Raw genomic sequence first — 14,950 nt, 5'->3', positions numbered from 1 at the left:
ATTTTATTTGACATCAGTTGTCGCTAAGCTGTTGGTGTGGAGTTAGGTGTTGTGGGGGGGTCGTCATCAGGTGTTGTGGGGGGGTCGTCATCAGGTGTTGTGGGGGGGTCGTCATCAGGTGTTGTGGTGGGGAGGGGGTCGTCATCAGGTGTTGTGGGAGGGGAGGGGTCGTCATCAGGTGTTGTGGGAGGGGAGGGGTCGTCAGATGTTGTGGGGGGGTTGTCATCAGGTGTTGTGGGGGGGTCGTCATCAGGTGTTGTGGGGTGGTCGTCATCAGGTGTTGTGGGGGTGGTCGTCATCAGGTGTTGTGGGGGTGGTCGTCATCAGGTGTTGTGGGGGGGTCGTCATCAGGTGTTGTGGGGGGGGGGTCATCAGGTATTGTGGGGGGTTGTCATCAGGTGTTGTGGGGGGGTCGTCATCAGGTGTTGTGGGGGGGGGTCGTCATCAGGTGTTGTGGGAGGGGAGGGGTCGTCAGATGTTGTCTTGTCCAAGGGAGTTTTAAGCTGTTCATAATGTTGCATGTTGTTTATATAAGAGAATAGTATTGGAAGCAGGTAAGATTGAGTCTTCACGAAGTGCTTGAAGGTGATCATTTGCTGTTCTGCTTTGACCTACAAGTTTACCGTATCCTTGAGTTACGTGGAGATGTTGATTTCCCTGAGCCTAAGCAAGAGATTCATGTTGAACATCACTGTGACTGCCTTCCTCATGGTGTTATTGGTAATGTAGGGACATACCCAAGCTCTATTCTATCTTAGGATAACCCCCACAATTCCATGGGTCTGAATTATTGTAATGTATGTCGTGAGACAGTTCGGGTAGTGTTGGGGCAGGCCTAGTGTGCTTCTGTGGTGGTGTGAAGGGGTGATGTCTGTGGCGGTGTGAAAGGGTGATGTCTGTGGCGGTGTGAAAGGGTGATGTCTGTGGCGGCCATGAAAGTAATCAGCAGAGAAGAGAGTTACATTACAGAGGCAAATAATATCAGAATAATGGTGTCACTGAATCGACTATCACTTTGTATTCCAGAGTGCAGACTCCCCTGATAATTTTGGGGGAGGGTGGCGACATGACGCCCCCCTTCACAGCCCGCGTCATTATTTTCCCCTAACACATTCTTTCTTCCCCCCCTCTTGTGTTGAAGTTTCCACTCTGCACAAATAAAGGAGTTGGCAATTGTCTTATCTCTGGGGTCTGGTTTGAGGCTGGTGGCTGGCACGTCTCGAGGGAGCTCTCACAGCCTCCTTACTCCTCAGGAGTAAGACGTATCTCACCTTGTTCTCTTCCTTCTCTCTTCTTTACCTCCTCCTCCTCCTCCTCCTCCTGTGCCATATTTCTCATGCTGATGACAACGAGGAAGGTGGAGCTTTGCGTCGCTTGCAGCCCACTACCTCACTATCCTCCCCACCCACACCCACATACCTCTCCACCCACACCTATCCACCATGGTCTCCACATCCACACTTCCCCACGCTAGCCTCATCCAATCCCACTTCCTTACCATTGCCTTCGTTCCCCATCTTCCGACAACCGCTTTCCTATCCATGGGGGCTAGTGGATCCCATACCCATCCTGTGGGCGGTAGTGGACCCCATACTCATCATGTGGGTGGTAGTGGACCCACATATTTCTCAGCGTCCTTAATTTCCTTTTCTCACCCCTGGCCCCAGCCTCACCCCTGGCCCCAACTGCGTCCCAGGCCACAAGTTGCTCGGGCGCCAACTTGTGGCTTGGTGTGGCCAGGCTACAAGGGGAAACAAGCCACCTCCTGCAAAGTTTGAAGTTGCCCCCGGATATTTGGACGCCTTGGCTGCTGCCGCCCTCGTTGCCGCCCACGCTGCCGCCCGCGCTGCCGCCCACGCTACCGCCCGCGCTGCCGCCCACGCCGCCGCCCACGCCGCCGCCCACGCCGCCGCCTACGCCGCCGCCCGCCCCGGCACCCACATTTCCTCCATTGCTGTTTTGCCATAGCTGTGATTGTGGGGGTTGAAATTTAGCTCTTAGACCCCAGTTTATTTTTAACTGTAGGTCTCCTGGTTCAATTTCCCGACCCTTTTTTATCATACATACTTTCATGCATACATAAATACATACACAAGTGTGAATGGAGTTATCCTCTCCTGCTATCGTGACGAGCATACGATGCTTGTGGTATCTGCGTACCAAGCTTCAGAGACTTCTTCACCCTACACTTAACTCTCTCGAAGTCGAAATAGTAGTTTAACATGTGCGTAATTGAAATGGTTTTTTATTTGTTTTTATTTAATATTTGTATACGCTTGTATAGTTATAGAAATATTATGAGTTGGGATAGTTGATAGTTATGAGTTGGCAGGTGGTTGATAGTTGAAATAATATTTCTTGACGTCATTAATTTTCAATATTTATATTATGGACACTGATGAATGCACTTTCTTCCCCCCCCCCCTTATACCTGGCAGTATAAGGGGGAAAGGGTGGGGGGTGGGGGGGGGGGAATTACAACATCTCTTGAGAATCTTACCAAGTATCTGTCATCCTCAGATCTCATGTATCAGACCTTTCTTGTAGGGTGCTGTCTTGTAGGGTGCTGTCTTGTAGGGTGCTGTCTTGTAGGGTGCTGTCTTGTAGGGTGCTGTCTTGTAGGGTGCTGTCTTGTAGGGTGCTGTCTTGTAGGGTGCTGTCTTGTAGGGTGCTGTCTTGTAGGGTGCTGTCTTGTAGGGTGCTGTCTTGTAGGGTGCTGTCTTGTAGGGTGCTGTCTTGTAGGGTGCTGTCTTGTGGGGTGCTGTCTTCTAGGGTGCTGTCTTGTAGGGTGCTGTCTTGTAGGGTGCTGTCTTGTAGGGTGCTGTCTTGTAGGGTGCTGTCTTGTAGAGTGCTGTCTTGTAGGGTGCTGTCTTGTAGGGTGCTGTCTTGTAGGGTGCTGTCTTGTAGGGTGCTGTCTTGTAGGGTGCTGTCTTGTAGGGTGAAGTCTTGTGGGGTGCTGTCTTGTAGGGTGCTGTCTTGTAGGGTGCTGTCTTGTAGGGTGCTGTCTTGTAGGGTGCTGTCTTGTAGAGTGCTGTCTTGTAGGGTGCTGTCTTGTAGGGTGCTGTCTTGTAGAGTGCTGTCTTGTAGGGTGCTGTCTTGTAGGGTGCTGTCTTGTAGGGTGCTGTCTTGTAGGGTGCTGTCTTGTAGGGTGCAGTCTTGTAGGGTGCTGTCTTGTAGGGTGCTGTCTTGTAGGGTGCTGTCTTGTAGGGTGCTGTCTTGTAGGGTGCTGTCTTGTGGGGTGCTGTCTTGTAGGGTGCTGTCTTGTAGGGTGCTGTCTTGTAGGGTGCTGTCTTGTAGTGTGCTATCTTGTAGGGTGCTGTCTTGTAGGGTGCTGTCTTGTAGGGTGCTGTCTTGTAGGGTGCTGTCTTGTAGTGTGCTGTTTTACTGCTACCCGTTAGTACTGAGGTCTCAATAATACCCAGCACCACTCAGCAGTGCTCAGCACCCAGCACTGCTCAGCACCCAGCACTGTTCAGCACCCAGCACTGCTCAGCACCCAGCACTGCTCAGCACCCAGCACTGCTCAGCACCCAGCAGTGCTCAGCACCCAGCACTGCTCAGCACCCAGCAGTGCTCAGCACCCAGCAGTGCTCAGCACCCAGCAGTGCTCAGCCAAACCTTGGCGAACATATAACATAATTGATTAGAAATGTGGCCACTCGGACTTCCCCAAAAAAGAAAATCTTAACGGTCTTAGTTTTAAAATGAAAAATGCCATAATGATATATTAATGAGGAGACGGGTTCCTCGGCAGTCCCGGCCCGGCATTATAGAAAATGGTGAGCGTCGCCGGCACCAACTGCTGATTAATGAGAGCTGTAAGGTCACTGGTTGCTTCTGTTGCCACGCCCCCCTGTTGCTGCTGCTGCTGCTGCTGCTGCTGCTGCTGTTGCTGCATCACTTGTTGCCACGCCCCCCTGTTGCTGCTGCTGCTGCTGTTGCATCACTTGTTGCCACGCCCCCCTGCTGCTGTTGCTGCATCACTTGTTGCCACGCCACCCTGCTGCTGCTGCTGCTGTTGCTGCTGTTGCTGCATCACTTGTTGCCACGCCTCCTGCTGCTGCTGCATACAGTTGATTAATGCCTCGAGTCTCGCTCCTCCACGCCAATAGTAGTCTGTCCTGAAAGATTAACTATGAGATCATCGCTGTGCTCCAGGTGGATGCAGGAACGCGGATATATATATATATATATATATATATATATATATATATATATATATATATATATATATATATATATATATATATATATATATATATATATGTCGTACCTAGTAGCCAGAACGCACTTCTCAGCCTACTATGCAAGGCCCAATTTGCCTAATAAGCCAAGTTTTCATGAATTAATTGTTTTTCGACTACCTAACCTACCTAACCTAACCTAACCTAACTTTTTCGGCTACCTAACCTAACCTATACAGATAGGATAGGTTAGGTTAGGTAGGGTTGGTTATGTTCGGTCAAATATCTACGTTACTTTTAACTCCAATAAAAAAAATTGACCTCATACATAATGAAATGGGTAGCTTTATCATTTCATAAGACAAAAAATAGAGAAAATATATTAATTCAGGAATACTTGGCTTATTAGGCAAATCGGGCCTTGCATAGTAACCCCAAAAAGTGCGTTCTGGCTACTAGGTACGACATATATATATATATATATATATATATATAATTATTTATTTTTTCTGGACTCTTTCCTTTGTGGTATGCCTTTTGAGATGGTTATTAACGTCTCAAAAGGGCCAGTTAGGGCTTAATGTTGTTTGATTGTGGCTTTATGACTAATTCCATTTGGTTATATGACACGCTGTCATCCCTTGTCAATCATAATACCCCCATGACACTGTCGTCTCACGCTACCAACAACAGTTTCGTAACCCTTGGGAGCCTGTTTACTAATAGGCAGATAGACACCAAAGATGTAAGGAAACGCGTTTAATTGGCTTGCCCTGCTCAGGAATCGAACCCCTGGTTCAATATAATGTAAGTCGACTGCTTAAATTAATAAATATGTTCACGATTGCTTTCCGATTTTTCAACTCATTTATCCTATGTTGACATAATCCTAAAATACCGTTCATTGTATTAATCATAATCCCACAATGGGATTACTGTTCGTGTGGCCCCCATACTCCTCTGACCTTTATTTTATTAAAGGTCAGGGGAATATTATTTTTATTCATGCGTAGTTACCTGCCCTAGGTAACTACGTACTCTAGGCCACCTCAAGAGTACTCAACACCTCAGAGTACTCTAGGCCATGCCTAGAGTACTCTGAGGTGTTGGATTCGAAAGCTGTTTGGCAGATTTGATGTTATTAGAATTCTCCGTCTGTCTTAAGTGGTTGGGCACTGTTCCTGTCTGTCTTCGCTGTATGGTCATACTGGCTTGTTGGCTTCTCCTGATATTTGTTTCTTTACTCTGTGCATGTAACGTGAGCACACATAGTTGAAGACTTAAGTTTTATTTCCAGTTTGAATTGTTACTGGAGAGGGAGGGGATTATCAGGGGAAGGCGCCAAGTCATTACGACTATATAGCACTTGGAAGGGGTCAGGATAAGGATTTGGGATGGGACGGGGGAAAGGAATGGTGCCCAACCACTTGGACTGTCGGGGATTGAACGCCGACCTGCATGAAGCGAGACCGTCGCTCTACCAACGGTGGTGTAGCGTCTACGTCGCTACACCACTAACACCTCATGTTGGTTGACGTGCTGGGCGACGTGCTGGTTGACGTGCTGGGCGACGTGCTGGTCGACGTGCTGGGCGACGTGCTGGGCGACGTGCTGGGCGACGTGCAAGCTCCTGACTAGCTCCTTTGTTTTCATCCCACAGATCAGTTCCTGGGTCTGGAGCTTCCCCACGAGCGAGTGTTCCGGGGAGAGTTCCAGGTGCGGAGCGGAGACAGATGGACCTCGCAGCTGGCCGACCACACCAACCCCTCCTTCATCACCACCGCCCAGCAGTACGCCACGCGACTCGACACCGTCTACGGCAACTCCGTCTTCAAGAACGTCTTTATCCGCTCCGAAGTCCTGGGCCTGGACCGGTTAGTGTTAATCATCGCGCTGGGGTTTGTTCGGTACTATGAGGAGTGAGGAGTACTTAGTATCTATGTAACTGTTAAGTCAAATGGCTCTAGTCGCTGGTATATGCATGCTGGTATACCTAGGTGCTATTCTGTGTTGAGAAAGTTTCTTATTTGTCATAAGGTCGGTCTTTAGAGCGTCTTAGTCTTTAGTAGAGCGTTCAGTGTCGGTATCTGGTGACACAGAGCCGGCCAAGAGTAGAGAGGCGTGTAGGAAGCGACAGTCTTTATCAGAATTAAGAGTTTGAAAATTGGTCTGTGGTGATCTTGAAATATCAGCGCTGAAGACGTAGATGGCATAGTGTCAGGTGGGGTCAGGTGGGGTCAGGTGGGGGTCAGCAGAGTGGAGGTGACGCCTGAAGTGCTCAATTTTCACATAGCATTAGACAATCAACAATTTCACAAGAGTGAAATTACATCATGTATTGATAATAAGAGGACAGTGGCAATAAAGATGTCTTGTTACTTGAGTGAGTGAGACGGAGAGAAAGTGTTAAGTACCTCGAAAAGTATGAGTGTTGAGTGTGAGTGTAAAGTACGTCCAGGAGTGTGCGCATTAAGTACATCGAGTAGTGTAAATGTAAGTTGCCTAGATCAGTGTGAGCATTAAGTACCTTCAGCAGTGTGAGCATTATCTCGAGCAGGGAGTGTGTTAAGCCCAAGTAGCCAATCAAAACCCCTCTAAGTATAAGCCCCTAACTTAAAATTGGTGGCATGTACACTGACCATGATACAAAAAATGAATGAACAATTAATCCCTTTTTAACAATACAACTGACGCAATGAAAACAGAAGATCCTCAGAACTTTCCAAACGCATTAGTCCCATCTAGAGAAGTATACCCCGGATATATCAACACACCCACAGACTTTGGAAAGGAAATAGGCAATATACCCCCCATGCACTCGGCTCCTGAGTCGTTAGATTCCAAGAATTCATTGTTTCCTAAATAACTCTCATTATATTATTAGTACGTGTTCTTAATATCATATAGGATGGGATGGCATACTGCGAATATCGCAGGTATTTCATACTTTGTGTGGTGATGAGGTACTCATACTTGCTGTGGTGATGAGGTACTCATACTTGCTGTGGTGATGAGGTACTCATACTTGCTGTGGTAATGAGGTACTCATACTTGCTGTGGTGATGAGGTACTCATACTTGCTGTGGTGATGAGGTACTCATACTTGCTGTGGTGATACAGGGGCGTGAACGACACCCTGCTGGTCCACTTCAACCTGCACATCAACTACCGTCGCCTACACCTCGATGCTGCCGACCTCTACCTGGTGCTGATGTCTGAGATCCGCAGAGCAGACTCCGCCCCTCTTACTGGCATCTCGATTGATGAGGACTCCGTCGAGATACAAGGTAAGTCCTCTCACAGTGTAAATGGTAGGTCCACTCACAGTGTACATGGTAGGTCCTCTCACAGTGTACATGGTAGGTCCACTCACAGTGTACATGGTAGGTCCTCACACACTGTACATGGTAGGTCCACTCACAGTGTACATGGTAGGTCCACTCACAGTGTACATGGTAGGTCCACTCACAGTGTACATGGTAAGTCCTCTCACAGTGTACATGGTAGGTCCACTCACAGTGTACATGGTAGGTCCACTCACAGTGTACATGGTAGGTCCACTCACAGTGTACATGGTAGGTCCACTCACAGTGTACATGGTAGGTCCACTCACAGTGTACATGGTAGGTCCACTCACAGTGTACATGGTAGGTCCACTCACACTGTACATGGTAAGACACTCCCACCTAACCTTGTGTGTTTACACCCCCTACCCTCGACTCCTATATCTATTTCAGCACGTGAAACAATCATGTCTTCAACCCGTTTAAGTCTCCAGAACTTCATTTAATATTACCGTCGCTGCGGGCATGTGTCTTAGCGTGAACGGAAAAGCGAGTATGAGGCGAAAGCGACAAGCCAGTATGACTATACAGCCCTTGAAAGGGATTCGAGGAGAGGAGCGAAAGAATGGTGCCCAATCGCTTTCACCATCCCAGATCAAACTCCCCGAGGATCCAGGTGGTTATAGACACCGTTCCTTCAATCCTACTTTGTAAATATCACGAGAGAGCTTCGAGTAGCAAGTATTACGATGCGACAAGGATCAAAACCACTTAATCGCACCAACTTGGCACTAAGAAATTTTATATTTTTTTTTCCTCAGTGGTAGATAAGTGCAGCAGGCGAGGTGAAGGCAGAGCGTGTGCGCGCGCGCGTATTATGTTTGTTATTGTTGTGTGGCGGGAAAGTGCTGCCCTCTACGGCATGTTTGGCTGTCGTTCTGTCTCACACATTATTACCTCTGGCTCCAACTTAGCCAAGGAGAGCATCGTTAATTAAAGTTGCTTCATAAGTGATTGCCCACTGTAATTGCTTTTCTACTATAATTAATCAGAGGCTTAAATTGATCGTCTTAGGTAATTATTGCTAACTTTGACTCCATAATGTAGCGAAAAATGTAGGAAAGAAAAAAAATTAGTAAATGTATATATATTGTGCGTTATGTGTGCAATTGTGTTGTGTATGCATTCAGTATCTTGTACGTTGTGATCATATCGCATTGGGTGAATATCTCAAATGTAATTGTATTTGACGTTGCATGTTCTGGGCCTGGGCTAACGTATGCTATGAAATCATTTTTTGCTTAAGATCTAAAAAACAAACCTGATGTTTAATGGTTTTATAAATCTCGGTAACGTTATAATTTTTATTATGTGACTGTATTATGTGGTGTATAAGTTGGATGTGTGTAAGTGTGAGGAGTGAGTGAAGGAGAGAGAGAGAGAGGGACGGAGATTGGTTGATTAATTAAACTCTTCATACTGTTTAAAACGTGTCGCAGCGAACACTCGGCTTATCGAGACTCCTTATCTTGGTAAATTTATACCATAACCCCGAAATCACCCTTTTAGTGTTCGAGGTGGGAGCTGTTGACACGTGTCGCAGCTACAGAAGACGACGTGTTCGTATTGCACCCGTGTCCAGAGCCATGTAGCCACCCTTTGACACGGGCAAGTGCAGTGAGAGTCGAGGCGGAGGAGTTTAGTGAAAGCCTAGACACAGTGTAGTGAAGGGCCTCAATATGAACAAGTGCTAAGGGACTTGATATTAAGAATACATGTGGGCCGGTTAGCAAAGATCTTGTAGTGAAATGTGGGTATGTGTGTCCGCAGACTTTATCGATTTCCTCGCCGTCTTCCCTGTAACTGCGGCAGGCAGCATCGAGACTTAACAGATCACCTCATCCAAAGCACTCAACATGTAAACTCGGAAAATTAACCCGGATAATACTCTCCCAAATAATCATTATATATCCAGTTATTAGACCCATTAGACATGCTGGCATGACATAACAGGGTCTTTGGTATTACCCATTCTTGTGCTCACGAAGAAAGCCCAGTAACCTTAACAGATATTTTTTAGGACTGGCTAACAAGTCCTGTGTATGACAATCGTGCTGTAGCCTTTCATGTGGTTAATTTTACCCGCATAAATGCCCATGGACCTTAATATCGTAATAATAATAATAGAACGTCCAGGGAAAGACACACACACACACACACACACACACACACACACACACACACACACACACACACACACACACACACATACACACACACACACACACACACACACACACACACACACATACATACATAAACACGCACACGCAAGCACCTAAATACACACACCCACACACACAGACACATCCGCTTAAAGTGTCTTATAATATTATGGAATTTAATACGATACTCTCCAGATTAGTTTTAATAACCTCCTCCCAAGAAGCCTTAGGTAACCTTAATAATCTCCTGTTGCACCTCGAGTTGCCTCCCAAGATTATCTGCAAGACCCCTGGGCGCTGCCTCGCACTCTAAAGTTATGAAGCAATTTCTTTTGCGAGGCAAACTGAATTTTGAATGTAAATATATCTCGGGGATGAATCCCTCTGGGTAATTCGATTTAATGTATATATATATATATATATATATATATATATATATATATATATATATATATATATATATATATATATTGCCGTAGGACGTTTCTCTTCGTCCCAGACTACCTACAAGACTTTTTCGAGGTCGAGAGGAGATGTTGAGGAGAATACCTGAGTCTGGCTTAAGTAGGTTATCTTCTAGATAAAACGTTAGGAGACAGACTTAGGTGTTTCTTCCTTTAGGAAAAGGGTAGAAATTATTTGTTTATGAATGGAATGGAGCATATTATCGTACACTTTGTCCCCTAGTGTGTCTCCTTGCTTGCCATATGCACGATGACTCGTGAATTTAATCCTCTCCCGTTTTTTTTTTTTTTTTTTTTAATTTTTCCATAATATTTGTTATCAAATTTAAATTGCTTATAAAATATGGGAACGTGTATATTTCAAACATATAATGATGACAAGATTTTTCTCTATTTAGGAGTGAATATTAGAAAAGTATTGTTTTATTTTCATAGCTTGAACCTCAAAGGGAGGGGGGGGGGGGTCGTTGGTGTCTCATGGCAGGGTGGCACAGCCACAGTGTGTAGGGTGGCACAGCCACAGTGTGTAGGGTGGCACAGCCACAGTGTGTAGGGTGGCACAGCCACAGTGTGTAGGGTGGCACAGGTACTGTAGGGTGGCACAGATACTGTAGGGTGGCACAGGTACTGTAGGGTGGCACAGGTACTGTAGGCTGGCACAGATACTGTAGGGTGGCATAGGTACTGTAGGGTGGCACAGGTACTGTAGGGTGGCACAGATACTGTAGGGTGGCATAGGTACTGTAGGGTGGCACAGATACTGTAGGGTGGCAAAGGTACTGTAGGGTGGCACAGGTACTGTAGGGTGGCACAGATACTGTAGGGTGGCATAGGTACTGTAGGGTGGCACAGGTACTGTAGGGTGGCACAGGTACTGTAGGGTGGCACAGATACTGTAGGGTGGCACAGGTACTGTAGGGTGGCACAGGTACTGTAGGGTGGCACAGGTACTGTAGGGTGGCACAGGTACTGTAGGGTGGCACAGGTACTGTAGGGTGGCACAGGTACTGTAGGGTGGCACAGGTACTGTAGGGTGGCACAGGTACTGTAGGGTGGCACAGGTACTGTAGGGTGGCACAGGTACTGTAGGGTGGCACAGGTACTGTAGGGTGGCATAGGTACTGTAGGGTGGCACAGGTACTGTAGGGTGGCACAGATACTGTAGGGTGGCACAGGTACTGTAGGGTGGCACAGGTACTGTAGGGTGGCACAGGTACTGTAGGGTGGCACAGATACTGTAGGGTGGCACAGGTACTGAAGGGTGGCATAGGTACTGTAGGGTGGCACAGGTACTGTAGGGTGGCACAGATACTGTAGGGTGGCACAGGTACTGTAGGGTGGCACAGGTACTGTAGGGTGGCACAGGTACTGTAGGGTGGCACCGGTACTGAAGGGTGGCATAGGTACTGTAGGGTGGCACAGGTACTGTAGGGTGGCACAGATACTGTAGGGTGGCACAGGTACTGTAGGGTGGCACAGGTACTGTAGGGTGGCACAGATACTGTAGGCTGGCACAGATACTGTAGGGTGGCACAGGTACACAGACACTGTAGTGTGGCATAGAAAATGCTAAGCATGGCATTTGATGCCCGGAACGAATAGGACAATCTGAGACATTTGGAAGTATGAGGAGTGGGAAGCTCAGCTAAATACATCTTTTTTTCAAGGTTACGACACCAAAGCTGTAATAGCAAGTTTGCAACAAATCTCTTCTAATTGTGTTCAGTTATTTTGCATGAGCCGCTCCACGGCAGCAAGGTGTCTTCTTGCCAGCCTTCGTCTGATCCATGGGGTTTAAGATTAAATAATAAGAAATATTCAGGAGGAATATTTTTTATCATTTGATATATATTTCAATCAAGGGATATATTTCACTGTGAGACGTCGCGGCCTGTCACCACCATATTATTTTTTTTTTTAAACAGGGGAGGGGTTGGGAGAGCTAAAAGCGGATCCACACCTCTGGTGGATAATTAAGATCACCAGCTTACAAAAAAAAACGTCGCTTTTCGCACGTTTGCGTTACATAAGATCAAAACTTGTCGCAATAGAAAATGGAAGCGGCTGGCGGAAGTGACGTACTGTCCCGTGTTGTGTTTTGGGTCCTCTGGTAAGTTAGGAAGAGAGCACACTTTACATTGACCGTTTTCTTGACTTTGGTGAAATCTTAGGAGGACTGGGGGGGGGGGGTAGGTAGGCAGAGGCTGCTGCTGCTGGTGCTGCTCTGCTAACCTACGCCAGCCAACAATTACTGGATCTATACTCACTTGGGGCCCCTGATTAGCAGCTATGTATCCGCCCCTGTGAAACTTAGGACATAAATTATTACGGTCGACTCATTCGTCTTACTTTATGAAGGCGTAGCAAAGTTTAGGCCAACATTTGCCTCATAAACTGGTGGGAAGAGTGAGGGGTGGCAGGTGTTGGCACTACCAGTAGTGTGGTGGGTGTTGGTCACAGGTGTTGACACGACCAGTAGTGTGGTGGGTGTTGGTCACAGGTGTTGACACGACCAGTAGTGTGGTGGGTGTTGGTCACAGGTGTTGGGACTATTTTGATCTAAGCCCTTTGTCTTGCCTATATATAGTGGACTTTTAGGAGGATCTGGACCCGAGCGAGCATTATAATCTCGGGTGTTTGAGGAGGCTGTCTTTCTGTAGCAGTAAGTTGTATCTTAGCAGCGAAATGGTGTGCCAATAGGTCTTCCTTCTCTCTTTATTGTATAGGTTTTGAGAGTCCCATCTTGTAGTGTTGGTGGTGGAATTGTGTTCTCCAATACTCTTGTCTGTCTTGAGCTAAAGATCACCAAACTTTGGAACCGATTTTTCATGCTGAAAACTCTCTCTCTCTCTCTCTCTCTCTCTCTCTCTCTCTCTCTCTCTCTCTCTCTCTCTCTCTCTCTCTCTCTCTCTCTCTCTCTCTCTCTCTCTCTCTATCTCTCTCCCTCTCTCTCTCTCTCTCTCCCTCTCTCTCCCTCTCTCTCTCTCTCTCTCTCTCTCTCTCTCTCTCTCTCTCTCTCTCTCTCTCTCTCTCTCTCTCTCTCTCTCTCTCTCTCTCTCTCTCTCTCTCTCTCTCTATCTCTTTCTCTCTTTCTCTCTCTCTCTCTCTCTCTCTCTCTCTCTGTGGCTCACTCTGGGGAAAAAAGAGTGAGAGTGCGTTAGTGAGAGTTCCTGGTGAGTGTTGCGAGGTTGCCCACACAAAATACTCTCTCATGAAATGCTACTGTTTGATATCGTGGTGAACCCCCCTCACGCAATTTGCAAAAAATAAACACGAACAAATCTGGCCTCTCGCCGTGTATGTGTGTGTGTGTGTGTGTGCGTGTGTGCGTGTGTGTGTGTGTGTGTGTGTGTGTGTGTGTGTGTGTGTGTGTGTGTGTGTGTGTGTGTGTGTGTGTGTGTGTGTGTGTGTGTATTTGCCTAGTTGTGCTTGTGGGGGTTGAGATCTGGCTCTTTGGTCCCGCCTCTCAACGGCCAATCAACTAATGTACAGGTTCCCGAGCCTATTGGGCTCTATCATATCTACATTTGAAACTGTGTATCGAGCCACCCTCCACCACATCACTTCCTAATACATGCCATTTGTCTACTATGACACTGAAAAAAATTCTTTTTAATGTCTCTATGGCTCATTTGGGCACTCAGTTTCCACCTGTGTCACCTAGTGCGTGTGTCCCTTGTGTTAAATAGTCGGTCTTTATCTACCCAATCAATTCCTCTGAGAATCTTGTATGTGGTGATCATGACCCCTCTAGCTCGTCTGTCTCCCAGTGACGTAAGGTTTAATTCTCGTAGCCTCTCCTCGTAGCTCATACCCCTCAATTCGGGTACTAGTCTGGTACCAAACCTTTGAACCTTTTCCAGTTTAGTCTTACGCTTGACTAGATATGGACTCCATGCTGGAGCCGCATACTCCAGGACTGGTCTGACATATGTGGTATATTATGTGTGTGTAGCCCAGGAACTCACAGTTCCTGCGACAGCGCTGGAACCAATCGTATTGGCGTCTGCCTTTCCATTGGAGACTTTCAACGCCGTGGAGAGGGGGGGGGGGAAACCTGCTGCCTGGGTAACAGCTTCTCCCCCGACTCAACCTACCCTGGCTTTGCGCCCTTGGTGAGCCCTGGCGCAACTCCATAGTCTCCTGAGACTGGTGGATGCCTACTACTACTATGTGTGTGTGTGTGTGAGTGAGAGAGTGAGAAAGAGAGCTCCGGGCTATCTTCTTCATCTAACTTGTGTCGGGCTGTTTTTCGTCTGTCACTTTACACACCATCCCAGATCGATTTGCGATATCCCGGGCGCCTTCTACGGCCGCTCATTTTTAAATTGTGTGGAGAGAGAGCGAGTGAGTGTGTGTGTGTGGGGGGGGGGGTGGAGATTGGGTGAGTCAAAGATTGTGGAAGAGGTTGAGTGTATTCACCTGGTTGTGTTTGCGGGGGTTGAGCTCTGGCTCTTTCGGCCCGCCGCTCAACTGTCATGTACACACCTGGGAGTTAGACAGCTGCTACGGGCTGCTTCCTGCGGGGAGGGGGGGGGGGGAGTAACAAAAAGGAGGCATGGTCGAGGACCGGGCCGCGGGAACGCTAAGCCCCGAAATCATCTCAAGATAACGTCAAGATCCACATGAAAACACGTTGTTAGGTATAGTTATAGTCGTCCGGCTGGTCCCTATATATATATATATATATATATATATATATATATATATATATATATATATATATATATATATATATATATATATATGCAATTGACGACCACAAAATACTGATTATTTTATGCGGAAAATCC

At 47.1% G+C, this 14,950-nt stretch overlaps 1 protein-coding gene across 5 annotated transcripts in view; it reads left to right on the top strand.

Annotated features, from left to right (window-relative positions):
- LOC123761022 (atrial natriuretic peptide-converting enzyme) overlaps window positions 1-14,950 on the top strand; it is a 504,836-nt gene that overhangs the window by 447,949 nt on the left and 41,937 nt on the right. For all 5 annotated transcript variants that reach the window (XM_069339377.1, XM_045746839.2, XM_069339376.1 and 2 more), the window contains 2 exons: window positions 5,845-6,058; window positions 7,305-7,471. In XM_069339377.1, coding sequence (XP_069195478.1) covers window positions 5,845-6,058; window positions 7,305-7,471 — 381 coding nt within the window. The remainder of the gene's footprint in view (window positions 1-5,844; window positions 6,059-7,304; window positions 7,472-14,950) is intronic.

Source organism: Procambarus clarkii, chromosome 41 (genome assembly GCF_040958095.1).
Source record: "Procambarus clarkii isolate CNS0578487 chromosome 41, FALCON_Pclarkii_2.0, whole genome shotgun sequence".
NCBI classification, from domain to species: domain Eukaryota; kingdom Metazoa; phylum Arthropoda; class Malacostraca; order Decapoda; family Cambaridae; genus Procambarus; species Procambarus clarkii.
Note: the sequence above shows the minus strand (reverse complement) of the source record. Positions and strands in the feature narration are given on the sequence as shown.